Here is a 24,730-nt window from a genome sequence, read left to right as displayed (position 1 = left end):
CGGCAAGCGAAAGACCGACGAGCGAGAAGGCGCTGCAGCGTCTGCGGCCACGACAGCAACATCGAGGAAAGTGCATCACCGGCAGCGCATTTGGGAGTGTGTTTCAGTCGCAGCCGCATCTTTTGTTGTTTCCCAGTTCTATTACTACTTTGTCGTAAGGCTGAGAATAGGGTGCTTGACTTTCTTGTTGCTCGGTTAGGCCGTGGCACTTTGACCCGCGGACCTCTTGATGCTGCAACCTTGCGACTTCTGATGACCTTCCTGCCTCTATGGCTGCCCTGCGACGGGCTCAGGATATAGACCAGTGGAGACCAGAGGACTCGTCTATTCGGGATAGGGAGCCATCTAGGGAACGGTCACGGGTGAGGAACATCGAAGCCAGAACATCGTCACCAGTGCCACGAGCTGCCAGAGATTCCTCCGGACATCGCGCACCAGATACGCACATCCGATCATCGGCCAGACACGTGCGAGGACGTTCTCGCGGGAGAAGTTTGAGTAGAGAGCGCGCGCGTCGGCGCAGTCGCAGCATCTCTGAGGAGGATCGCTATCGAGCTTCGAAGAGGGAGGCCAGCGCAGACAGGGTTTCCCACTCGCATCGACACCACCGTCACCACCATCGCGACACGACTCCATCGTCGAAACGCCACCACGCCCGTTCTCCATCTCCGAGAGGCTCAGCGAAACGCGTAAAACGACAAGGGAGCCTCAGCCCTGTACGCTCCGCATCAAGATCACGACGTGCACACTCGCCGGGTCGACCTCCCACACGAGCATACTCCCCACGTCCTCCACGCTCCGACCGCGACCGACCGCCTCGAAGAACCACACCCGATACATACTTCCCACCTGCCTCGAACCGGCGCCGCTCGCCTTCCGTCGATAGTCATTATAGACCAGTGGCGCATCGTGCACGGAAGAGATCAGTTTCACTCGACAGGAGATCTAGGCGTGAAATATCGCCTCGGCGAACGTCACCTAGAAGGACTGATCGAAGACCTATTTCGCCATTCGAAGACCATAGAGAACGATCGTACAAGCCCCACAATACCCGCGACAGGGCAAGGAGTCGCAGTCGAGGTTCCAGGCGTGCTCGATCTCCCTCTCGCCCTCCACCTCGTAGGCGATCCCCAGGTCTTCCTCGCAGAGGATCGCCGCCACCACGCAGGAGTCGTTCGCCTCGCTCACCTATTCGACGCCGCCCGTCCCGATCGCCCTCTCCTACATCAAGACCACGACAACGCCTTGATAAAGAATCTGAGTCTAGCAAACCTGCGCTTGCAGATAGGATCACCTCACGTCGAGGCTCACCAGCACCCGGATCAGGCTACAATTCTGACGCATCCAAGAGCCGAAAAGACCAAGGCAAAATGAGGGGAGCGTATCATTACCAGGGACGTGGTGGATTCCAGCAGTCTCCACCGTACCCTGCGCAGAACCAGTATTCCCCCCAACACCAGTCGCCTTATCACGGCGGCCGAGGTGGCTGGAATAACCAGCCATATCCTAATCAAGGGTCAGTTCATATCTCACTGGGCTTCGGACATTCCCATGCTGACATCATCAGGTCTCCTATGCAAGGCTATACCCCAAACCAGTCTCCTTATCATCAAAACCAGTCACCCGGTTACTACCCAAACCAACCGTACCCACAACCCGGCTTCCAAAACAGCCCTCATCGTGGAGGTCATGGCGGTTACCGTGGTAACAACTTCAACGGCCCTGACCGACGCATGTCAGGTCCAGGCGCAAATGCCCCGTTTGGCGGGCCTGGTGGACGAGGTCGTGGCGCTGCACCTACCCAGTTTTCAAACTTGTCATGGACGCCAGCGTCCGGCACAAGAGGCGGCCGCCCCGCTACAGAAGCGCCACGTCCACAGCCGGCCGTCGCATCCCAAGCATCTGCTGACTCTGCATCTGTCGATGCTGATGACAATCCATTTCGACCATCCAAGGATTTGCGTGTAGAAGACGAAGGTCCCATAGAGGAAAAGAGACCGGCAAAACCTCCGACGGCACCAAAGTCAGGTTTCGGTTTTTCTTTAAAGACGAAAAACCCAGTACCACCAGCGAGCAAAGCAAAACTTGGATTGGAAGAACCTGAGAGGCCAGAACCAGCTCCCAAAGAATCTCCTCTTGCCCCCAAGGCAAAGGTGGCAGCCGTAGCAGCGCGTGAAGTTTCCCCACGCCGCCCAGAACCAAGGAGCGACCGAGATCGTGACGTGAGAGATAGGGATTACGACAGCGGCCGCGAGCGGGACAACAGGGAACGGGACCGGCGATATGACAACTATTACGATCGAAAACCGGCCTACCGAGATCCTCGTGAGAGAGACGCTCGAGATGGACGGGATCCTCGTGAACCTCCCTATTATCGTGGCAAAGAGCGGGACTTCCGAGATCCACGAGACAGAGACATGCGCGACCCGAGGGATGTTAGAGACCTACGTGATATTCGCGAACGCGACCCCCGAGACCTGCGCAGCCCTCGAGACCCACGAGATATCAGAGACCGCAGAGAGCCTTACCCACCACGAAGACCTGACGATAGGCGATTTGACCCGCGCCCTGACTCACGACCCGCTCGAAGGACACCACCTCCTCAAATACCCAAGACGAAGATTGTTACCAGGAAGCGTATGAAACCCCGACCTACTCTGGTCCCTGAGCATGCAGCTTCAGAATCAGTGTATTATAGGAAGCCGGGTAATGAGTCGGTAGTTGGATCCGGCACCTACGGAAAAGTCTTCAAGGGAGTCCATGTCTACACCAAGGACATGGTCGCCCTCAAGAAGATCCGTATGGAGGGTGAACGCGATGGCGTAAGTACACCCAACAAGAGAAAGTAGTACAATGCTAACAACCATCAGTTTCCGGTTACCGCCATCCGCGAGGTCAAGCTGTTGCAATCTCTCAACCACGCTAACATCGTCAATCTCCGAGAGGTCATGGTTGAAAAAAACGACTGTTACATGGTTTTCGAATATTTGTCCCACGATCTTACGGGTCTTCTGAATCACCCGACGTTCAAGCTCGAACAATCACACAAGAAAGACCTGGCGAAACAGCTCTTCGAGGGCCTGGACTACCTCCACCGTCGCGGTGTTTTGCATCGAGATATTAAGGCTGCCAACATCTTGGTGTCCAACACTGGGCAGTTGAAGTTGGCAGATTTTGGTCTTGCACGATTCTACGCAAAGAGCAGCAAGCTCGATTACACCAACCGGGTCATCACCATCTGGTATCGATCACCAGAGCTGCTGCTTGGAGAAACCCAGTATGGGCCGGCAGTCGACATCTGGTCAGCTGCTTGCGTACTAGTGGAGATCTTCACACGACATGCTATCTTCCCGGGCGATGGTGGTGAGATCAATCAACTGGATAAGATCTACCACATACTGGGTACGCCCACTGTGCAGGACTGGCCTGGCATCGTCGACATGCAGTGGTTCGAACTGCTGCGCCCAACCGAACGGAAGCAGTCGACTTTCGAAGAGAAGTACAAGGATCGCGTTAGCCCTATGGCCTTCGAGCTCTTGCAGGCAATGTTCCTCTTCGATCCCAACGCGCGACCCACCGCCGCAGATGTGCTCGAGCATCCTTTCTTCACAAGCGAAGCCCCGCCACCAAAACGTGCCGATGCGCTGAAGGAGTTGGAGGGCGACTGGCACGAGTTTGAGAGCAAGGCCCTCCGGAAGGAGAAGGAGAAGCAAGATAAAGAGGCACGACGTGTTGCGCGAGAAGAAAAGGATACAGCGAGGAAAGACGAGGGTAAAAGACGCGCTGAGGCAAATGCCGGGGAAGAGAGGGAGGCCAAGCGAGCGAAGAGCGGTGATGTTACGGCGTAGAGTGCTGGAATGTCTCAACCGAAGCCGCGATGGCGAAGCTGATTAGATGGCGTAATGTTTGCATGGTTAAAGGTTTGTTCAATCTTCGCGCGGTCTTGAGTTGGAACACAAAGCATATATATCCATGACACTTCTTGAGTATATTAAGAGACCAGTTCTTTATTCATTTGAGACTCCACCACTATCAATGCATTGCCTGCTTCCTCTCCTAGATCTCATAAAAACTGCAAACTATGTTGCTAAAACGATTCATATCCAATCAATAGCAACTCGTCGCTCTTAGATGGTTTATCATTGTACGTAACGCGACTTTTAGCGCTTCTCGAATAACGCTTCCTGCGCCCGAAATATTGATTGGTCATTCTCGAGCAAATGGACGCACTTGTGATGCCTCGCTTTCTTGCTTATCCGAAACGCTTCATTCGCAAGCTCAAGATACTTATTCTTTATTTGATAGTTCATAGCTACGTATATCCTTCAAAGGACTTCCGCATCTCATCAGAGGTGGGCATATGAGGTTGCAGAGCAACGTCACGAGACAGAAAAACGGGATAGGTGGAACCATTGGTAAGAGCGCTGAACCTTCCCACTTAAGGTTCATGCACAATGCATTCAACATAATAACCGTAGGGGACATAATGAGCGCCCCGAGTATGACAAGCGTTTAGAAGATCATTGCAGCACAAAACATAGGCAGTTTCGAGGATCAACCGACGGGATGGATACTGACCGGGCTTCGGATTCATCCCGAGGACCCTGGTGATGAGGGGAATGATGCTAAGTATCGTACCCAGAAGGTTGCAGTGGTACCTGAACATATTGCGGCACTGGGTCAGATGTTGAAACCCTCATGTTTCGTTATGGGTAGCGGATGGAAGGAAGACGGGAAAATGTATTCTGGAAGGACTTCGACCTATTTGATATCCCACCGTGTGAACACCACTTGATCATTCAGTCGCTATCTGTATTCAACAAGTGATTCGTAAGCAAAAAGGCATTATGGGCCTGATCCAAAATCTTACCGTCCATAAGCCCTTCTCGAGCGTTGATCTAGTGGCGAAAAGTACCAGGATTGTGGGTCGTGCACCAAGCGTACCTATAAGTGCAGATCATAGGTGAATATAGGAGTGTGATAATCTCTCGATGATGTCGCGATAGCTAGACTCCCTGGTCACTGGAAGCAAAGCATTGCTCTCATTCTAGCCAGGACCTCAACTGTCGTAAACTCAAGTTGACGGGACGACCTTGAGACGGACAGCCGCATGAAAGCTGTCATACTACAAAAAAGCCGTTAATCCGACACCACCCCACATGGAGATTCCACGACACCAAAGATCATATCGCAAGACGCAAGATGAATCAATCAATCATAAGTTCGATCAAGGTTCTGGGAACTTTCGCCATGCGAAATCGGGAAAGCGTAGCACCGATGTCAGCTGCGATGGTTCAGCACCCGGCCGAATACGGCATAGCACGGGAGCTCCTTTCCCGTATTTAGACGTACTCTAGTGGACCCATGCATGGAAGATGCGAAGCTACCCGTAGGACTAGAAGGTTTTTGCTCTTGTCCGCGCGTTGTTATGATCCTTCGAGACTGCTAAAGAGATTCTTCCGTCACACACAATATCCACTGCTTTTGCCCTGTGGCTGACTTACGCCACTTTTATTTGTATTGCCTTTTTTGGCTTGCAAAGAGCTCAAATAGGAAATCACAATAACGATGGTTTCGTGGCGGCCGGAGACGAGATTGGAATGGGCTTTCTTTGGCACTACTGCGGTGCAAGCTCTTACGAATATTACTATACAAACGTTCGTATCACCCCGCATTGCTTAGCACTCGAAGGATCACTAAACATCATTAGAGTTGTACTCGTTGTCTATCTCAACTGGGTTAACTCAGTCGTATACCAGGTGCCACTCGCCTACGTCACGCCACTGACGCTGGCCGTCAATTCCTTGGGGTGTCTTTTTCAACTCATATTAACGCTTGATGCATATCGGATCAAAAATCACTTGCAAATTTTTGTGCAATGCGTTGCCAACATATGCCTGTCGGTCTTAACGGTTCTTCAATACGGCGAGACCAGAGATGCGGCTGCCAGGATCCTCCTTAATCACGACATGTATGGCACCCCCTTTGCGGACCATGACTGGCCTTTCTGGAAGAAATCCTCGATTGGTTTGATGGTTTGTGTAGTCGTCACATGCGCTTGCAGTGCCGTCATGTGCGGGTTAGCGAGGGGACTCTATCGTGAGTTTTCATGGGCTTTATACCAACACGTTAGCCCTGACAAAAAGACACAAAACAAATACATGGTTTATCAGGTAAGCACATCGAAAATTGTTACCTGGCTATGCTCACAACTGTGCAGATTTATCTTGTTCTTCTCAAGATCACACCATACTTTGTCTTCGCATTCATATTCATATACGACTTCATCGACGTTCATTACAAAGAGCCCGAGTTCTCGTTGACTCTTTCAATCCTTCCGGTTACCCTTATACATGTGGCTATTGCGGTCTATTGTGTAAGACATGAGCGCCCAATCGGAATGGCGTTTGTTTTGGTGAGTCCTTCCACCTCGAAAATCTGCCACTCGCTAACACTGCATATCATAGCTTCTCCATGCCGCAAACATCACATACCTGATCACCAGACTTCTCGTTCTCTATGGACACTCGCTACTTGCTAAAACTTTAATGAAGGACGAGATGGTATTCTACATCTGCGTTGCGCTGGTCTTTTCGACGAGTGCCCTGGTCGTCGGGTCCATTTGCTTCTTCAACTTCAAGAAAGGACTCAGGCCGATTCTATTAGGCCAAGTTCAACGGAAACCTCGGGCACATGAGCTGGAAGATGACTACTATGTCCAGCGTTTGAACTACAATGTGTTGCCGTTGGCGGACAGAGAATCTCAACGCTTCGCGTTAGATTGAGGATTGATGATTGATGTGGCAAATATCGATAAAGACGAAATTATTTCCTTACATAGACTGAATGGCTGGAACCATACCGAGCCGGCTTACGCTACATAGAAATAATAATCTACTTGCGCTTTCTAAGCGCAAGCATCCTCTTCGGACTCAGTTGCCGGCACGCCTGTGCGCTCTTGACAGCTACCTGCTGATCTACAAGCACCAACGTATGGAGCTCTTTTTTTCGAAACGGGGTCCGCCCTAGATATTGGTTCGGGCTTTCGCATTGTAATGCGCCCGATACCCTCGGTGGGCCTGTTGCCACATAAAGAGATGTGCTATACACCGAGACAGCCTTGAATCACCCATTTGAGAGACGGGTGACTGGAATGGGGAGCGGAGTCGATCATAAAGAGCTCGAGATGCTGTATATAGTAAACCGGCTGAAGATCGACGAGTCGTCTAAGTCTACGCCATTGCAAATACCCACAGCATCGAGCGATAAGGTGAAAACGCGGCTCGATAAGCCTAGCGCGTTTATATGTTCGCTGCCTCAGTTTGGCAAGCTATATATGACTGCTTATTTTCTCAGGCATGTAAGGGCGAAGACTTCAAGAAGACATAGTTTCAAAGCTCGAAAGCAGTATCCCTAAACGACCTTTGCCACATCCCTTCCGGGCGTCTTGATGAAGCCAACGTGTTGCAAACATGCATCCTCGCCACCATTGAAAGTCCATCCCATTCATCCGAGCTCGTTACTTGCATCTGTGCACTCCGATTCACCCAGCCCCATCTTTGTCTCAACAGACTACCCATTCAAGACAACCTCGTATACCCTCCCTTTGTTGCACCTGCCCTCCACACACTGCAAACCCCCATCGCTCGGTACTGGGCAATTCTGCTTCCTCATCCACTGCCATGTGTCTGTCGATGAAGACTCGGAGGGATGCATATTTACGCGATGTCGACGACCCATGTTCATACACACAATCTGTGAGCGTATCACTTAGTGTATTTCTTACTATAGAGCATGAGACAGCGTACCAGGGTACCTGAATCGCATTCGCACATATTTTCATCGTTTGGTTTGCAGCCGTCGAACAGGCGCGCGCATGCTGCTGCGGATGCCAAGTGGATCAATATGATAATCGTTAAGGCGAGGAAAGGCGAGAATCTGAGGAACGACCTCATGACTTTGTTTGAGACTTTGCGTTGAGAAACGTTGACTAATAAAGAACCTGGATCTACTGCCTTATTCTCTGTATGTCACGGTTACCTCCCAATGTCGTGCAGTACGACCAATTGTTTGCCTTTGCGTGGTCACCAATTCTCAGCTCGAAGTAACATTTCCCATACCGCTTCCGATTTTGTGTTGATGTACTTAAGCTATAACTCCAGACGTTCCTGAATATGAGCTTACTGGAGTGCATCTGTGCCACAAGACAGACTTGAAGCTTATCAAGAGATCCCATGGAGAATACTACATTGTGGACGGTCAACTGGTTGCGTTCGATACGACCATAAGGGCGGACACGATCGCGATAGCAACATGGTCCATACGATGCGAGCAAAAGCATCCATGCGCGGACACAAGAAGTGGTCCTGAGGTAAATGCCGCGCAGCATGCGAAGTCGCTCTGGTCAAGACGCAAGGCTCAGATGCAGGCTGTGAAGAAATGTCCCTAACGGCTGCAGATTAACTCGCACCTCTTTGAGTAAAATCCTTGAGTAGCTAAAATCTCTCAAACAAACGTGCCACATCTCCATTCTCATCGTCCAGTTCTGACACACAGCTTGCGTGTGTGCACGGAAGCACAGGTGGAGTTCCTGCGAGTGTCTATCACAAACGGCCACACACCCAGCAAAGCCATACGAACTCAAGCCTGCAGCTTTGTTTCTTTCTCTCCTCGGGGAGTGACGGGGAATTAGCAATGTGAACTCCTGTGCCTCGTTGCTTCTTCACATGGCGGGGTCATACTACAGTAGCGTCAACCACCGGTGTCGATGATCGGTGCACGATTTCGAGCGACCCGACGTTACCACAACCGCCGGCTCTTCAACCATCACTCACAAACTCCGCTCCACGAACAATGGCTAGCTGTGGGTCGTTCTCCAATGGCAGTCATCATCCCATCGCTCGGCCACCCCCGATGTGATCGATTGCCACATCACGGACCGACCCAGCATCCCAAGGAAGTATGATTGGCTTATGGCTGTTCCGCCTAGAAGGATAAATTCCCGTTTCGGACTATCGAAAGCTCAGGCGTCATGTAGCACCCGAAAGAAGCAAGCGAAGTCTAGCGATGAAGCTGTCGAATCGGCGAGGATGCTATAGCGCGGCCCGTAACCCCCACATTTGATCTTCAATCTGCAGCATCGAGATACTCAGCCCTTGTGATCTACCCGCACTTGGCATCATCCAGTCGAGAGATGGCCTGCCAAGCGAGGAGTGTTAAGCCATGCCTGCTGGTCGTCTTCGCACTACCAAGGATCGCCATTGCATATGGCGACGCCGGGTCTGATCTGTCCTAGGCGGTGCTTGATCAAGCTGAGCTCCTCCAACTATTATGGCTAACTCCACCTCCCAAGTCGCCGACACCTTACAGAACAGGTCCCACTTATCCCATGCGCGGTTTCAAGCTGCTGCGTGTGCCTTTCCAGTAACGGTGAAGCGTAGCGAACGGTAGGTGGGATAGCCTCTCTAGTTCGTCAGACGCTCGCAGTATGCTGCGTCATATACAGGAAGCTCTCTTCAAGCAGCAAGCCACAAGCACCTTGTCTATGCGGGCAACAGACTATTCCAATGCAAGTATGGATGTACTGCTGGGATGGACTACCGTGGTATGTGAGGCGGGGTACTGGCTGTCGGCATTTATAGCATAAGTACCACTTCCCACTCCTGCCCAATCCTTAGGTATTTGCATTCCAGTCCTCTTTTGACTCCCAACAACACTGAACATCATCGAAGTTCACAATGGCCGACACGTTTGCAACCAACTCTGAAATCACACCCGAAAAGCTCACTATTATGAAGCTCAAGGCTAGTGGACTCCGAGATGTCTTCTCTGAGCCCTCGTCACCCACAGGCAACCGATCTTTCTCATTCGGAAGTCATGCCAACGGTGCTGGCCACAGCTCATCAATGACTCGTCGTTCAACTCGCCAGACAAGTGCATCTTCACGCCGAGCAAGCAGCTTCCTCCAGTCACATCGGAGCAAGATGTCTACAGAGCTCACATCACAAGCCGAAGGCAAGTTCTTCGCTTTGATGGATCTAATGTCTACTGCCTCTCGAGAGGCTTCTTCGCTGAAAGAGTCATGGTCTCGTATCATGGCTGAGCGAGACAGTCTTGTTCGCGAGCGGGACGAACTTCTCATCACCGTTGAGGAAGTGACTGAGGAAATCCAGCGTAAGGAAGCTGAGCACTCACATCACGGCCACGAGCACGGCGAACGGAAGAGGCAGGTGGAGAAACTCATTCTTGAGCTTACAGCTGCACTTACTCAAGTGACCGATCACAAGAAGAAGCTCGCTGATCGCGACCGCGACCTGGAGAGCACTCGTCATGAGCTACATGAGCTTCAAAGCTCGGTCACACTTACTCATGGTGACCACGAAAGAACCCGGGCTGAGCTGGAAGCTGCGTATTCCAGGCTGAAGATCTGTGAAGACGAGCGCGACTCCGCTCGGTTCGACTCGGATAAGCACCACAATGAGCTCAGGACGCTTCTCCGTGAGCACACTGAACTCAAGAGCAAGTACAACGAGACTACTTCCAAGTTTGAGTCCACTCGCAAGGAGGTGCTGACTCTCACCGACCGCATTAAGATGTTCGAGCTCGAGAGGGATGAGCATCTCCATGAGAAAGATCGTCTTCATGAGGAGCTGAAGCGCGCCAAGTCTAGGGCCGACGAGACTACTCGCGAGTACACTGACCTGACTGAGCGACACGACCGCGTACAGCGCGAGCTTCACAAGCTGAAGGAGACCGTCCGCGTTATCGAGACGGAGCGTGATGATCATGCCCTGACCATTGACGGCCTCCGACGCGAGGTAAAGGCGAAGATTCTCGGCTGGGAAGAGTCTGATGCCCGCGCCAACGAGTTCTCGCTCAAGTACGAGCACATCAAACGCGAGGTCGTCTCGGTCAAGGAGAAGTTGAGGGACATTGAACTCGAGCGCACAGAGCTTCGAGACGCCATTGACCGGTCTCGCGAGGACCACCGTCTCGTCGTCGTTGAGCGCGATCAGCTCAAGCAAGACCTACACGACGAGCACCGCAAGGTTGAAGATGGCCACCGCCGCATCAACATCTTGGAGGAGTCCCTCCGCCGCGCTGAGCTTACCATCACGGAAATCAAGTCCGAGATCCACACTCTCACCGAACGTAACAAGGTTCTTTACCGCGAGGGTGAAGACTCACGCGGCAAGCACGGTCATCTCACCAGTGAGATCACTAGTCTTCAGGAACAGCTAGTCATCTTCCAAACTGAGATCACCAACCTAAAGTATGCCCGTGACCGCGCACACTCTGACCTCAATGCCTGGAAGCACAAGTACGAAGAGATCACCGAGACCATCTCTACCTACGACGACTCTTCTGCTGAATTCGAGTTTGAGATTACGTCCCTCCGTACTCTGCTCAACGAAGCCCGCGAACAAAAGGAACGAGCCATCTCAGCTCGTCACGCCGCCGACCGCGAACGCGACGAGTACATGGCCAAGTACGAAGAGAAGTGCCGCGAGATGGAGCGCTTCGAGGAGTCAGCCAGCAGCGTCTACCACGCAAGCAGCGCTGGAGCTCGTGGCGGCGCTAAAAGCAGCATTTCCAGGGTAGTGTCGAGTGGAACTACGATTCACAACCATGGTGCTTCTGGTGGACACAGCCATGGTCACGGACATGGACATGAGCATGCTGAGGGGAATTCTATCTTCTCCCATTAACTGCTGTGAACTAGAGCGTTTGGGGTTTTGTTGTTGGACGGGCTGGCGATTGATGACGGAGGAGGTAAGGAAACGAAGGAGTGTTTTTGAGACGAGTAGACCGGGTACAGCGGAGACGTTGAGGAGTGGTTGATCATTGATCGTTAGCGAAAGCTGAAAAGTTGATATGGACAGTATGATAGTACTAAATCACTAAAGTGATTCTCACTTCTGATTTGTGTATCCAACATGTGCTCTGAAGGTGTTCGCCGTGTCTTACATTGGCGTACTGACGGGATGCGTCGTAATATATACCCTCAGATCTTGTTAGAATGAGATTAGGTTGATACGGAGACCCATTGTAGTTCAAAACTAGATTGGAGAACGTCAGCTATCGGGCAATGGATGGTCTATTTAGGATATTAGCAGTTACGCGGACAGGCAGAAATACACGAGAGTTTCTTGTTGCGATTCATGTATTCGGTGTAAAGTGAACTCGCTGGTGGGGTATCTCGATGTAAACGCCATGAGCATAGATAGAACAAGTAGACTCTTCATGAGCCCATGCCTCGCTCCATCGACCGGTTGTCCTGGTTGTGAAAGAATGCCTGTCGCGCGGCCACTACTTAATGCTAAGTTGAGGATGTCGCTTTGCTACGCAAGACATGCGGGAGAGCAAATATGTACTTTCAAGCCAGACATACGCTGCCTAGCTGAAGACAGCAGTCGCAGGTGGTCCAGGAGTCCCGCTGATGAGACCACCCTCCTCTGCGCTGCGGCATTGAAAAGATCCTGGCCATCGTCATCGCTTTCCTCGCGAACTACAATCTCAGTTTCAACCTCGGCATGTACAATGCCATCGTCACCCTGCTCCATCTCGACATCCTCCTATATGCTCACCTCAACCTGTTGTACCGGCTCGGCGTTCTCGTCTCTCCCATTGTTATCGTCGTCGTCTTCGGGCGACTTGTTATTTCGGTTGTTCTCTTCGAGGAACTCGACATTCTCCGGCAGTTCCTCTGCGTCTTCAGCACCATCCACGTCAATACCGCCATCATCACTGTACTCTTGGTACTGCTCTCGGTCTTGCTCTGAAGACACTAGAGCGTCCTGGCCGTCCTCAGCGGTATCTTCAGCGATTGAGCCATCCTCTCCTTGTACTTCATCCTCTGCTTGTTCCTCTTCGACAGGAGATGCGTTCGCTGCGATAAGCTCTTGCAGATATTCATCGACTTGCGCGACGTATCGGTCAGGAATTTGGCGCACTGTGTGGCCGCGCATTTTGCGAGGAGCAAGAGGCTTAGCGGGCTTCGTGGGCTTCGCGGGTTTCGCGACTGCAGGTTCCTTTGGAGCAGGGACAGTATTATTAGGCGGTCTTCCTCGCCTAGCAGTTGGCTTCAGACCTGGCTTTGTGACGGACTCTGCTGTGATAGTCTTTTTGGCCGGAGGCAGACGGATTCGCAACTTCGAACGCACCCGTGGATCAAGACGGCGGGCGACTGGCTCAGCCTTGGCCTTGGTACGAGGAGAGGAACGCTTTCCGATGCGGGAAGAGCCAACAACCCGATTGAGGTCAATGGCTGCAGTGCGCGCAGGACGACCACGCTTCCGTATAGCTGGCGGTGCATCTGCGATAACGTCTGTTTTACGAGGACGGCCTCTACGGTTTTTGACAGGCACTTCTTCTTGTGCTGATAGAACCTCTTTCTTGGGCCTTCCTCTACCCTTCTTGACTACAGGTGCTTCAATAGCGGGCTCAGGCGCAACTTTGGGTGGGCGACCGCGTTTCTTGGGCTCCGGCGCGGCTTCAACAACGGGCTCTTCGGCTTTCGCTTTAGCGGGACGCCCACGCTTCTTCGGGGGCTCGAGAATGGCTTCAACGGCATCGGCTTTAGGCGCGCGTCCTCGTTTTAGAGGCAATGCGATAGGCGCTTCTTCAGTTGCGGCGGCTCTTCGACCAGGCGCGTTACGTGCTTTCGGAGGCATTTCGTGTTTGCGGCCACTACGTAGACAATTTGCGACGAGCAATTGACTGTCGTGACACGCGATTGAAGCGCGTTGATTGAAGTTACTGGGAAATGCCGGTTGTCGATTGTTGGTGGGGCCGCGGTTGAGGTGCGACGCGTCTGGTGGTCTCATTCACTAGCGTAGTCGCGGTGCACGTGGTCGGGGCTGCCCAGCAATTCAAAGGGATTACCATTCACGTCGAAGTTTTTCTTGCAATAGTTTCAAGGATCTGCCTCTACTTGCAAACCATTTAGATCGCGCTGTCTCACGTCACTGGATAGTCAAGTCTTGGTAGCTGTACGAACTTGTCGCAATGGAGTTGTGCTATCAGGGAAGTGAACACTGAATGTGCAAACGTACTGGGAGCCCTTGGAACGCACCTCAGCAAGTGGGCCGCTATGATTGGCTGAAGGCTGAGTACGGGCGAGGTATTTGCAAGCGATTACAATACATTTACATATATAACTTGACCCCCTACTCCCAGACAAAACGCTAAGTCTAGAGAAGGTCTATAGTGGTCGGAGAATAGAACTTTTAGAGGCAAACAGTACAAAGATAGATGTCGAGATGTCTAGAGATGACCAAAACTCCAAGATGCGATGATAATGATGAGGAGAAGACAACATTTGAGGTATGAGATAAACATAACGATACTACCAACAATGATAGCATTCTGCCACGCGATTATTCCGCCTTCTTACTCGCCTTGGTCCTCAACTTCATCAGGCCGTAGACCAGAGCATAACTCGAGAGAGCAAAGATGACACAGATGGCTGCATTCCTCCATCCATAGTAGTAGTCGTTCAAGTTGACCGTGTACAGGTAATCGCTTCCCCTGGTGTATTGACAGACTCTGCAGTCTGACGTAGCATCAGGATTGACAAGGTTTGTGCGACTTCCTGGGCCTGCCATCCACGCCTGCAGATAGTCACTACATGTCTGACCAGCTGGGGGATCGAACATGGCGAATTCCGACTCGGAGCACTTGATATTCCAGTCGAAATCGGCGAAGACGAGCAGCGCTCCCATCAGGTAGTTGAAAGGGTTAAGGTAGTAGCTGAGACAGTGTTAGTAGGGTTATTTACTTGGTTTGATAGTGAATGGGGTTACTTACATCCAGTAGCGCCAGAATTCTTGGATTTGCGCATATGGCACCAAAACACCACAGAACGAGACGAGAACTCCGATGATGAGCGGGTTGACGAGCGAGGCGAATACAGCGTTGGGTGCGTAGGCTGCAACGAACTGGCCGATACCGGTGTAGATGAATTGGTACACGAGCATGACGAAGAACACAGCACCTGCCTTGTTCGAGTCGCCAGGAAGACCGGCAGTGTAGTAGAAGCAGACGTAGTAGAGAATGGCGCAGATGATAAGGTATGGGATCTCAGAGACGACTAAACCAGTCACGAAAGCGATCCAGGAGTACATCTTCGACTTCTTCTCACGAGTTTCGTAGATGTCGCGACGGTCGATGAAGAGGGGCTGCAGTTGCGCAATCACACCAGGTGCGACGAAGATGTAGTTGAACAGGGAGAAGAGGACGAGCTGCTGATCAGCAACTGTGTTGCCAATCTGCCAAAAACTGAAACCGATAAACAGCGCGGTACCAATGTGGAGGGCGAACTTGTTGTTAACGTAGTCGATGTTGCGGTACATGCTGACGTTTGCTCTGTTGGTGACAATCTTGGTCTGTGTCCAGAGATCCATCGCGAACTCATGGCCATCGTCCGTGGTACCAGGCTCTTTACCAGCAGCGTCAGTGATGATGTGGTCGAGGTCTTGGTGCATGCGTGCCGCTTCAGGTGAGTCAAGCCAGACTTGATGCCAGTCTTTACCGTGCGTGCCAGTTACCACGTCGATCATGTGTTCCGCAGGGTTGGCGCCAGGAGGGCACGGAGCGTCGTATCGGCCAAAGTATTCTTTGATAGTAGCCGCGTTGTCACCAATGTCACCGAAGTAGACGGTCTTGCCACCCTTTGCAAGGAGCAGAAGGGTATCGAATTGAGCGAAAAGGAGGGCGGATGGTTGATGGATAGTGACCAAGACGGCTTGGCCAACGTCGGCGAGCTTGCGAAGGAATCGGACAGTATTGAAAGCGGCTTGGCCGTCCAATCCAGCTAGGTGATGTTAGCGGCGTACTGAGTGGGTGATTGAATATACTTACAAGTTGGTTCATCGAGGAAGATCAAGATCGAAGGCTTCGAAACAAGCTCAACACCGATAGTGACGCGCTTACGCTGCTCGACCGAAAGACCTGCTCCAACACGACCAATCAAAGTATGCTCCAAGTCGTGTAGCTCAAGCAGATCAATGATAGTGTCAACATATGCCAGTTTCTCCTCACGGGGTGTGTCGCGGCTTTGACGAAGGAGAGCAGAGAACTCGAGCGCTTCTCGAACGGTCGCAAAAGGCTCGTGGACATCGAGTTGCTCACAGTAACCGGCGGAACGTTGGAACGAAACAGGAAGTGGTCGTCCGTCTACAAGAATCTCGCCGTGAATGGTGCCGTCAGTCTTGCGTTGAGCAAGAACATCGAGAAGTGTGGTCTTTCCAGCACCGGATGAACCCATCAAGGCTCCCAGCATACCGGGTTTGACGTAACCGTGAACATTGTCCAAAAGCGTGCGGTCACCAGATGGGGTCTTGACAACGTACGACAGATTGCGCCAGGTGAAGACGGAGGTGTTGCGCATAAGGTTGGCACTTAGGTCTTGCGTTTCAGTAGCCTTCTCGTCGGTGCCGTCTGTCCTGGGTGCCTTTTCGTTTCCTTGGGCTTCTTCATCTCCGGGTGTGATAGAGCGTGGGACCTTCTTCTTGTTCTCACGAGGGATCAAGAGAGATCCTCCAGAGCCGGCTGAGTCGTCCCATCGAAGCGTGAAGAAGATCGTGAGGCCGACGAAGAGAAACCACCAGGCAAACAGGATACCAACATTGCGCCAGATGTTCCCCTTGGAGTAGGAAAGGCTTCTCAAGTAATCATCCCCGCTGACTGAGGTAGCGCCGGGCTTAGCTCCGGCGACACCTGCGCAGGCTTGATTGACACCGTTCTGATACTGAGGGAGGAAGTTGGGAATGAGGTTAGCGTTGACACAGGGTATATCTTGTCCGGAGAACTCGTTCGCCATCAGGGATTCAAAGCCGTATGAAAGCGGGTCGATCCAGTAAATCCAGACAAACCATGGGTGCATCTTGGGCTTCGGAATTTGGTAGCCGATGTAGAGAATGAGAGCGGTGATCGAAAAACCAGAAACTTTGGAGGCAGCGTCGAAGTTGGGGAAGGCGGCACCGATCATGCGGAAGAACGCAGTCATGACGAAGGTAACAACGTATACGACGAACCTGTGGAAGTATGTTAGTATAGGCCATGTAGGCGGTAAGCTTCTACATCACTTACCAAGCAGTGAAGAAGGCAGCAGCTGTAGCCTTCAAAGCCACCATCCAATACAGGACGATCATGAACATGGATACCTGGAAGAGTAGAATCGGTACATCAGCTGCAATCTGCGCAATACAGAAAGCTGCAGGGTTGTAGAAGGCGAAGTTCTTGTGCTTGGCGAGGATAGGGCGACCGAAGAAACTGTCGGTGACTTCCGACATGGCCAACAACGCGTTGAACAGCAAAGCCAAGAAGAGAGCTCCTCCCTTGACGAACAGTCCAGATGAAGTTGTGGGAGCGTTGTAGAAAAGCGAACCGGCGATCTAAAAAGTGAAAGGTCAGCAAAGTTTGAGATTGGAGACCTAGACAGAGACTTACAATTGCCTGGAAGAGCGTTGAGCCTTGCTTGATGATGAAGGTCGCTTTATCACCCCAAAGGATTTGATACTGCCGGGCGACACAGGCCTTCACCTGATCGTAGAATGAGACAGTCATGGGCGACGAGGCTGGAAGTTGCTTAGACTTGTCTATCGCCATGGCTTCGACAAATAACTTGGTGTTGGTCTTTGCCGCTTCACTCGTAGGGTATGACAGTTCCTGCTCCGTCGCAGCCTTGATGGATGACCGTTGGTAGGCCTGCTCTAGCTCGATGTTGTTGCGTGGGAAGCCTTCGAATCCGGAACGAATCTGTCGCTCAGAGGGCACCGTGACACCAGTCAAGAAATCAGCCACATTGGCACCCTCACTGCATACGAAGCCCTGCTCCTCCATGAAAGGTCGAGCTTGTTCGCGAGTGCCGTAGAAAACTTGCTTGCCTTCATCTAGCACGAGGACTTTATCGAAAAGGTCGTAGATGCCGTTACCTGCCTGATACAGGGTGACGATGGTAGCAATGCCCATCGCATCTGTCAAGCATCTGAGTGCACGAGTGTACTCCAGAGCAGTACTGGCATCTAGACCACGGGTGGAGTTGTCCCAGCAGGCTACGCTAGCGCGGTTGGCCAAAGTCTCGATGATCGAGACTCGTTTGCGCTCTCCACCAGAGACACCACGGACGAAGGCGTCGCCGACTTTGGTATCCTCAGTGTGGGCGATTCCCATGGATTCCATCAGGAATGACTTGAACTTCTGGCGATATTCTTCGGGAGTTGCAGAATCCTTTGGTAGGGTGCGTGGGATGTTGAGTTTCGTAGCGAAGTCCATGGTCTTGCCTACTGTGAGGGTAGGGAAGAAGAGTTCCTCCTCGGTGTTGATGACAATGTTGCCGCGGTATTTCAGAGCTTCTTTGTGGTCCATCGAACCGAAATGCACGTCGCCGTCGATTTGTGCGTACCCCTTTCGCTTGTTCGCGAGCATCTTCAGTAGAGTGGTGCAACCAGAGCCAGGCCTTCCCAGAACCAGAAGCATCTCGCCAGGCTGTACGCTACCAAAGCTGTTGTCGAGAATTGTCTTCAGCTCGGGCTTCTGTCGTGACTCTCTGATTTGCTGCGGGATGTTGAACTGGCTGAGCACGTTCTCTTGCAAACGTGCGTCCGAAGGCACCACCTTGACGGTTAGTCCACTCCATGTGACTCCCAGTCTCCGCCCTTCGGTAGGATCGTTTTGTTGTATATTCTTTACATCGTTCGCTAGTCTCCACTCTTCCACTTTGGTCTTGGCAGAGTCGCTGTCCGTGCCGTCTTCTTCTTCTCGCTCTCGCTCGATATCATCGTCATGTCGTGATTTGCCGGAAAACGTGCGAGATATTGTTCGCATGATGTCCTCGCCAGCGCCAGCGGGTATGTTATAAGCACTGCTCCTCCTACGGCCCTCCATTGTGTTGTCGATTCCACGTTCTGGCCAGAATTGTCTGCTGTGTGTGTGAAACGGCAATTAGGTATTAAAGATTGTACTTTGGAGTTTGGAGGGGACAGGTCTGGACAAGCACTACTGGAATCAATATTGGGGTCGTAGTCATATAAAGGAGCCTATGGGAAACTATTGTGGATACTGATCGTCCAAAAGAGTCTAGAGGCACTCGGGCGTCAACAGCCGTCGGCTCCGACATTGCTGACGTCGCAGGCGGAATTGTGTGCAGTCACTGCTTCAATCGTTGATACGGACGAAGCAGGGACTTACTCGAAGCAAGGAAGCCACGGGGACCGACATGGCGGTGCAACTGCAAACGGCCAGACTTTAGCTGTCGTGATTGGTCCGTATATTCGTTCAGGTAGCATGAGCAAATTCGGATTTGTCTAGACTGCTCTGATGCTAGATCCAGGGTCTGCTACAGATAGTGTCCCTGTCTCCCGTAATGGCCGCTGGTTGCAGCGGGGCGGAACTGGAATTGTTGCTGATAGCGTTTTTTAGCTGAGGGCTTAAGCATCGATTCGGGCTCGGCCTCGCGCTCGAAGCACCGAACAGCGACCTAAAACCTTGAAAACGATCCAAACCAGGTCCCAACGTGTCGGAGAGGCTCTCCACGTGGTTTCAGGTAGTCATAAAGATAGACTTGTAGCCATCGGAACGTGGAGGGTCTCCGTTAGTTTCTGGCATATTTTTTAATGCTCGCTATTCGCACTTCCAGAGACCGACTTATTGTTGTGCGAAATCAGTATCCACCCTATGGATTGCCGCTACACCTCAACACAGATGCGAACCGTTTCAGCGCGACATTTTTACTTTCGTACATCATATTGTACATTGTTTGTACGAACATGCGGACGAAAGGTTGTACCGATTGGCAAGGGCCGATTACAGCGTACAATGAAGTACCAACTGAAGCGTCATAGAAATGTCGAAGCACGAAAGTGCTCGCGCGACAGGGACCGAACGCCGATGACGATAGTCAGCGACGCTTACGTGTAAAGGCATTTTGGTGTTTGATGGATGGCGGTGCGGAAAGGAAAGGAAGCGCGGATCACAGAGATGGCACCCGCGGCCTCCGAGAAAACCTGAGAAGCGGTGCGCCAAGGCTCCCTAACGCCGAATTTGATGCCCCAAATTGGCAGTGCACGTTTCATCTCCTTCGCTTGAGATTCGAGGGCACAGATGTTGTGACTCACAAGGCGTTACTACAAGGTTCAGTACATACATAACAGAAATTCCCAGAGACTGGTTAGCGACTCCATGTCTCTCAAATATACGCGCGAACGTCATCACTCGATCGTCGGATCAGATGCCGGATCTTAGGGATGCCTGCCGTGCCGTCCCGCATTATGCTTCCTTGTAGGAGCGCATTCATTGCTGGACGCTGGCAGTCGGCAGGGGGTTTTGATTACTCTTCGATGGCAATAATCCCATTGCACGTGACGAGCTCATAGCACGGAACACTTCAAGGTCACGTACAGAGTAATCACTTTGCGTTCTCAATCACATGTGATTATAAAATGACTACCTTGTCTCGTAGATTACCGATGCGATCACGTCAGGGAAACACCCGGCGATTTCCTCAAACTTGGGCCTTACGCCCTAGATAGCTCGATCTCGTCAATTGACAAATTGTGACTGTCTCCGCAATAAAGTAGTACCAATAGGAGCGCACATTGTGACTTGATCGGCTTGAACTCCCCAGAACGTGGTACAAAAGCGGCTTAGGTAGACAATGGTAGGTCATGAAGCATCGGAAGAGAACCTGGCGAATAGCCCAGTCCCTCTATGGTCCCTCTATGGCTCTCATTTGATCAACCAGCCATGGCCGTATTCCTTTTTCACACATGCAGAATAGAATCAATGTTGTAGTTCAAACGCAAGAGAATGGTCAATGCACCGATGTCCTGAATGCTTGCTCCCGTCTTGAGCATTGGCGGATACATCCACTTTCTTCGTTTCTTCCGCTAATGTACAAGCACAAAGCCACGTAAATCACAGTGTGTGAGCGTGCAGTAGCCCTTACTGCAGTGAAAGTAATCAATATGCCACTAACCTTTTCATGGCAGTCAGATGCGACATGCATCTAAGCGAGCGAATTTAATCAACTTCCCCTACGACCCCACTACCAAGTCCACCTTTAATCAGGCCTCGTTCCCGATCCGTTTGCATGAGCAATTTCTGACAATATATTTGTTTTTTGTTAAAGGTCATTCATCAAATCACGTGAATCAACCTTTCACCTTGGTTTCATCAGCATCGGTGGTTTAGTGGTAAAATTAGCCGTTGCCATCCTTCACAGGACAGTTTCGGCTAGCCCCGGGTTCGATTCCCGGCCGATGCAATGAGTTGCACAGCTATTGTTTTTGTGGTTCTAATGGTCTGGGGACGTTGGGGTTGGGGAGAGGATGAGGATTGTGTTCTGGCGATCCGATAGAACTTCGGCCCACGCAACACCCAAATTTCTTTTTGCTGCCAGGTACAGGTCTTGAAATACAATCCTAATACTTAAATCCATGCCGTTAGACTTCGTATATGTTGACATGCAGGGCGCAGAGCCAAGGCTAATTCAAGGCGCATCTGGTATCGGTGAAGCGAGAACAGCAACTGCTGGAGTTCATGCATTGATGGCACGTACACGGTTCATCCACGTCCTCCGGGTTACTCTGTGACTATGATGGACAGCAGCGTCAGCTCTCTTCTCCGCTTATCCCGCGAACTGCGCGATCAGATCTACACCTACACCCTCCACGAGCCGGATGGTCTTTGTTTTCACCGCGACGATGACTACAAAGCATAATTCAGCACTTCTTGGCATCAACCGCAGGAAAGCGAACAGCTCAAGTACACCTACTGGCAACTTCGCTCAGAGACCCTTGGACCCGAATGGCAGCTGAATGACTTCATTATTCTGTCCTAGGATTACCGACGCAGCCCATTCGTCGACAAACCACCTGCAGCACAGCCCATAGGCTTCCTAGACATCTGCTGTGAAGCTTGGAGACAGCGAGTCCGCTGCGTCAGTCTGTTGGCAAGAGATAGCCACTTGGCGAAAAATTGTTTGGACGACCTGAGCTACTTCAGTGATGTCTGTCTTGTCACCCGCATCTGCGAGAACTACCTCTTATGACGGTGCGATGGCATTTTGATCTCGGTCAGCAGCCACATCCCAGCTTTCCGTATGGGCTGAGTGCCCTTCATCTAAATGGACTAATGCTCGAGAAAGTTATCTGCCACAAGGGCACTACCTCCAACATCTTGAGAGAATCTAGGATGAGTACGTTGCGGTCAAATGTGACGACATCTCATAGATTCTGGTGTCCGGAAAGGGATCATATCAGGCAGTGCCACTGGGAATCAGGGAAGTACGAGAATATCATTTGCGCGCGAAACTTTAGGGTCATTCTATCTGGGAAGAAAGTGGACGCGGAAGAAATACGACTCGCAATGATCAGAGATCGTGATGAAAATGGGCCCGCTGACGACAACAGCACGGTTGCTGATATGTTTGGAAAACGTCTCGATCTTGGAACGGAGCAGGCAAAGAATGGCTCCTAGTAAGATGGCCGAACGCACTTACTGCTTGATGTTGTCTGGTCTTATATGTTCAGTAACGGACGATAGTCATCCGGATCTAGAGCGGCAGCTTTCTGGTAAGATGCGATTGCTTGGGCAGCGTCAGCGTAATGCGTTGACGAGTGAAAAGGATCCATCCACCTTTCGCAAACAGTGGCTTCTTGAACTGGCCATTGCCTAGTTTCCTCGTTTTCATCTTTCCGTTCATGTCGGTGCTCGACATCGTTCGTGGCTGTCAGAGAGCGAGTGTGAAGGTCTCAGGTCCTTCGCGAATTCGACAGCACTGGGCTTGTGATTATACATGCGTTTGCTCTCGGTCGCTGCACAGACGTAAGGGTCGCGACATGCATGCTAGTGTACATGGTTTCTCGAAAATGCGTGAGCCTTCCATCTTTGGAATGTATTACCTGGTTAGTATAGTTGTTGGACAATATCGCGACGATTGTTCCTTATTCACCACGCCGTCATGGTGCGGATAGCGGCGGTCAGTGCCAACTGCCTGTCGGCTCTCCATATCACCCTCAACTACGTCGTCAAACTCTTTCTCTCTAGAAAGCCCGACTGCCCCTCCATTCCCTCGACTGTAGCCACACAACTCTACACATTCAAACAAACACACTACCGCGTAGTCGCCACGCAAAAAGCCATCTCTTCCCGACCACAGAAAGGTACAGCAGCGTTCAGCATGTCCCGCTACACTCCTACACCGACTAAGGCTAAGGGCCACATTGACCCGCTCGCCAAGGTCTTCATGTGGCGATGTAGTGACTGCAAGTATGTCAACGAGACATTGGCCAGCGAAAAGGGCTCTGTCAGGATGCTCACGGGCGGCGACGAGCTTCGAGAACCCATGTGGTACGAGGAGAAGTGTGAGATGTGCCGCCAGAAAGCAGGTAGGGGATGCTGTCTTCTCCAAATGAAGCCTATAACGCCCTTTCAGCCTATGGGTGAAGCTAAAGGCAAGATCAAGGCGCCGGTGAACGAAGACATTTAGATGGAGGGTTAAAGCGAATAAAAATCTATGCGAAAGCTCGATTTCTGAACATACTTGCGCCCACGAAGAATACGGCTGGAATGGGAATATCTCTACGCGTTGCCCTCAAGCTGACGGTTCGCGCTAAACTACAATAGTCAACAATGCAAAATTCTACCATAGAAACCTTCTTTTGATTTTCCATGATGGCCGATAGAATGTGTGAGATGAACTAAATTGCGATGTGACAATCATGTTGAGAACGAATGCCTTCAGACGCAACGTGCTAGGTCGAATCGGCCATGGCCCATCGCGCCTTGCCTAAGTGAACATTCATACGCGTAATCACAAACCTTCCCCTACGCATGCTGCGAAGCTTCAGAACCACCAGCTCCCATTGAACATCATAGAATTTCCTTCCATCAGGCCGAGTGTAACCTAGTGCAGTGTCGCAAAGCTAAATGTCACCTTGTTGGTGTCGTGCTGCGCTCAGCCCTGCGACAATGCAAGACACGATTGGCCGTTGCTGCGCCTTGGATGAAAACCACCAACAGTGAAGACTTTCAGCCTGACAACAGCTGGAGGTCTCTCCCATTCAACCCAACGGATGTTTTCCTCACACTACTCATTGCAGTATAGCTCGTGCCCAAATCCACGCGACTAGTGTTCATATTTGCGTCGAACAAGCCGGGAATTCGATTGCTGGGTTTTCTACGAGAGCCAAGAGAAGATAGCCCGCAGTCATGAATAGGCTACCCCCAGCGACGCAGGGAGTCTTTCGCAACAACGGCACGTCATTGACATACGGACAAAATCCACTAGAACCTCAACAAAAATTGTATACCGGACCCAGAACTGATGTTCCACGAACACACGAGTGGTTTGTGCCATGCAAGAACATTGCACGATGCGTCATCGTTGTCGACATACAAAGGTACCTGGGCCCCGACGCTCAGGTAATACCGGGACACCATGAAAATGTTGCTGGATATCGGATACAGGCTTACCGTACGCTGAAATCTGCAATGCTGGAAGATCTGATGTTAGATTCGTGGCGTTACCTCACGGAACTCGATCCGGCTTACAAAGTGGTAATTTCAGCAAGTGTGGCCAATTCATGAATGCGTGTATGTTACGACAACTATGAACCGTATCTAACAGATGCAGGTTGGGGCCGAGAAATTCCTCTGGGAGACAAGACCAACGACAGTAGTCGCATCCACACCAAGAGGCTTTCTAAGACGCGGAAGCGTTGGGGAG

General features: G+C 51.4%; 6 protein-coding genes across 6 annotated transcripts; 4 read left to right on the top strand and 2 right to left on the bottom strand.

Annotated features, from left to right (window-relative positions):
- Positions 1-1,370: 1,370 nt before the first annotated feature.
- ALTATR162_LOCUS5445 (uncharacterized protein) lies at positions 1,371-3,848 on the top strand (the record flags this gene model as incomplete). Its single annotated transcript, XM_043313064.1, has 3 exons — positions 1,371-1,516; positions 1,568-2,822; positions 2,871-3,848. 3 exons carry the CDS (start codon positions 1,371-1,373, stop codon positions 3,846-3,848), a joined length of 2,379 nt encoding a protein of 792 aa, XP_043168999.1.
- Positions 3,849-5,568: 1,720 nt separating this feature from the next.
- On the top strand, positions 5,569-6,785 carry ALTATR162_LOCUS5444 (uncharacterized protein; the record flags this gene model as incomplete). The annotated part of the gene is made up of 4 exons (XM_043313063.1): positions 5,569-5,657; positions 5,711-6,173; positions 6,221-6,415; positions 6,468-6,785. The coding sequence occupies 4 exons, from the start codon at positions 5,569-5,571 to the stop codon at positions 6,783-6,785; spliced, it is 1,065 nt and encodes a 354-aa protein (XP_043168998.1).
- Positions 6,786-9,737: 2,952 nt separating this feature from the next.
- Positions 9,738-11,708, top strand: ALTATR162_LOCUS5443 (uncharacterized protein; the record flags this gene model as incomplete). The annotated part of the gene is made up of 1 exon (XM_043313062.1): positions 9,738-11,708. The coding sequence occupies one exon, from the start codon at positions 9,738-9,740 to the stop codon at positions 11,706-11,708; it is 1,971 nt and encodes a 656-aa protein (XP_043168997.1).
- An 867-nt stretch (positions 11,709-12,575) lies between these two features.
- ALTATR162_LOCUS5442 (uncharacterized protein) lies at positions 12,576-13,673 on the bottom strand (the record flags this gene model as incomplete). Its single annotated transcript, XM_043313061.1, has 1 exon — positions 12,576-13,673. The coding sequence occupies one exon, from the start codon at positions 13,671-13,673 to the stop codon at positions 12,576-12,578; it is 1,098 nt and encodes a 365-aa protein (XP_043168996.1).
- A 705-nt stretch (positions 13,674-14,378) lies between these two features.
- ALTATR162_LOCUS5441 (uncharacterized protein) lies at positions 14,379-18,888 on the bottom strand (the record flags this gene model as incomplete). The annotated part of the gene is made up of 8 exons (XM_043313060.1): positions 14,379-14,751; positions 14,809-15,242; positions 15,783-15,814; positions 15,862-15,951; positions 16,285-17,036; positions 17,092-17,396; positions 17,452-17,714; positions 18,126-18,888. 8 exons carry the CDS (start codon positions 18,886-18,888, stop codon positions 14,379-14,381), a joined length of 3,012 nt encoding a protein of 1,003 aa, XP_043168995.1.
- A 4,075-nt stretch (positions 18,889-22,963) lies between these two features.
- On the top strand, positions 22,964-23,491 carry ALTATR162_LOCUS5440 (uncharacterized protein; the record flags this gene model as incomplete). The annotated part of the gene is made up of 1 exon (XM_043313059.1): positions 22,964-23,491. The coding sequence occupies one exon, from the start codon at positions 22,964-22,966 to the stop codon at positions 23,489-23,491; it is 528 nt and encodes a 175-aa protein (XP_043168994.1).
- Positions 23,492-24,730: the final 1,239 nt, after the last annotated feature.

Source organism: Alternaria atra (genome assembly GCF_907166805.1).
Source record: "Alternaria atra isolate CS162 genome assembly, contig: 25, whole genome shotgun sequence".
Taxonomy (NCBI): domain Eukaryota; kingdom Fungi; phylum Ascomycota; class Dothideomycetes; order Pleosporales; family Pleosporaceae; genus Alternaria; species Alternaria atra.
The sequence above is the reverse complement of the archived record's forward strand: the minus strand, read 5'-3'. Positions and strand labels throughout refer to the sequence as shown.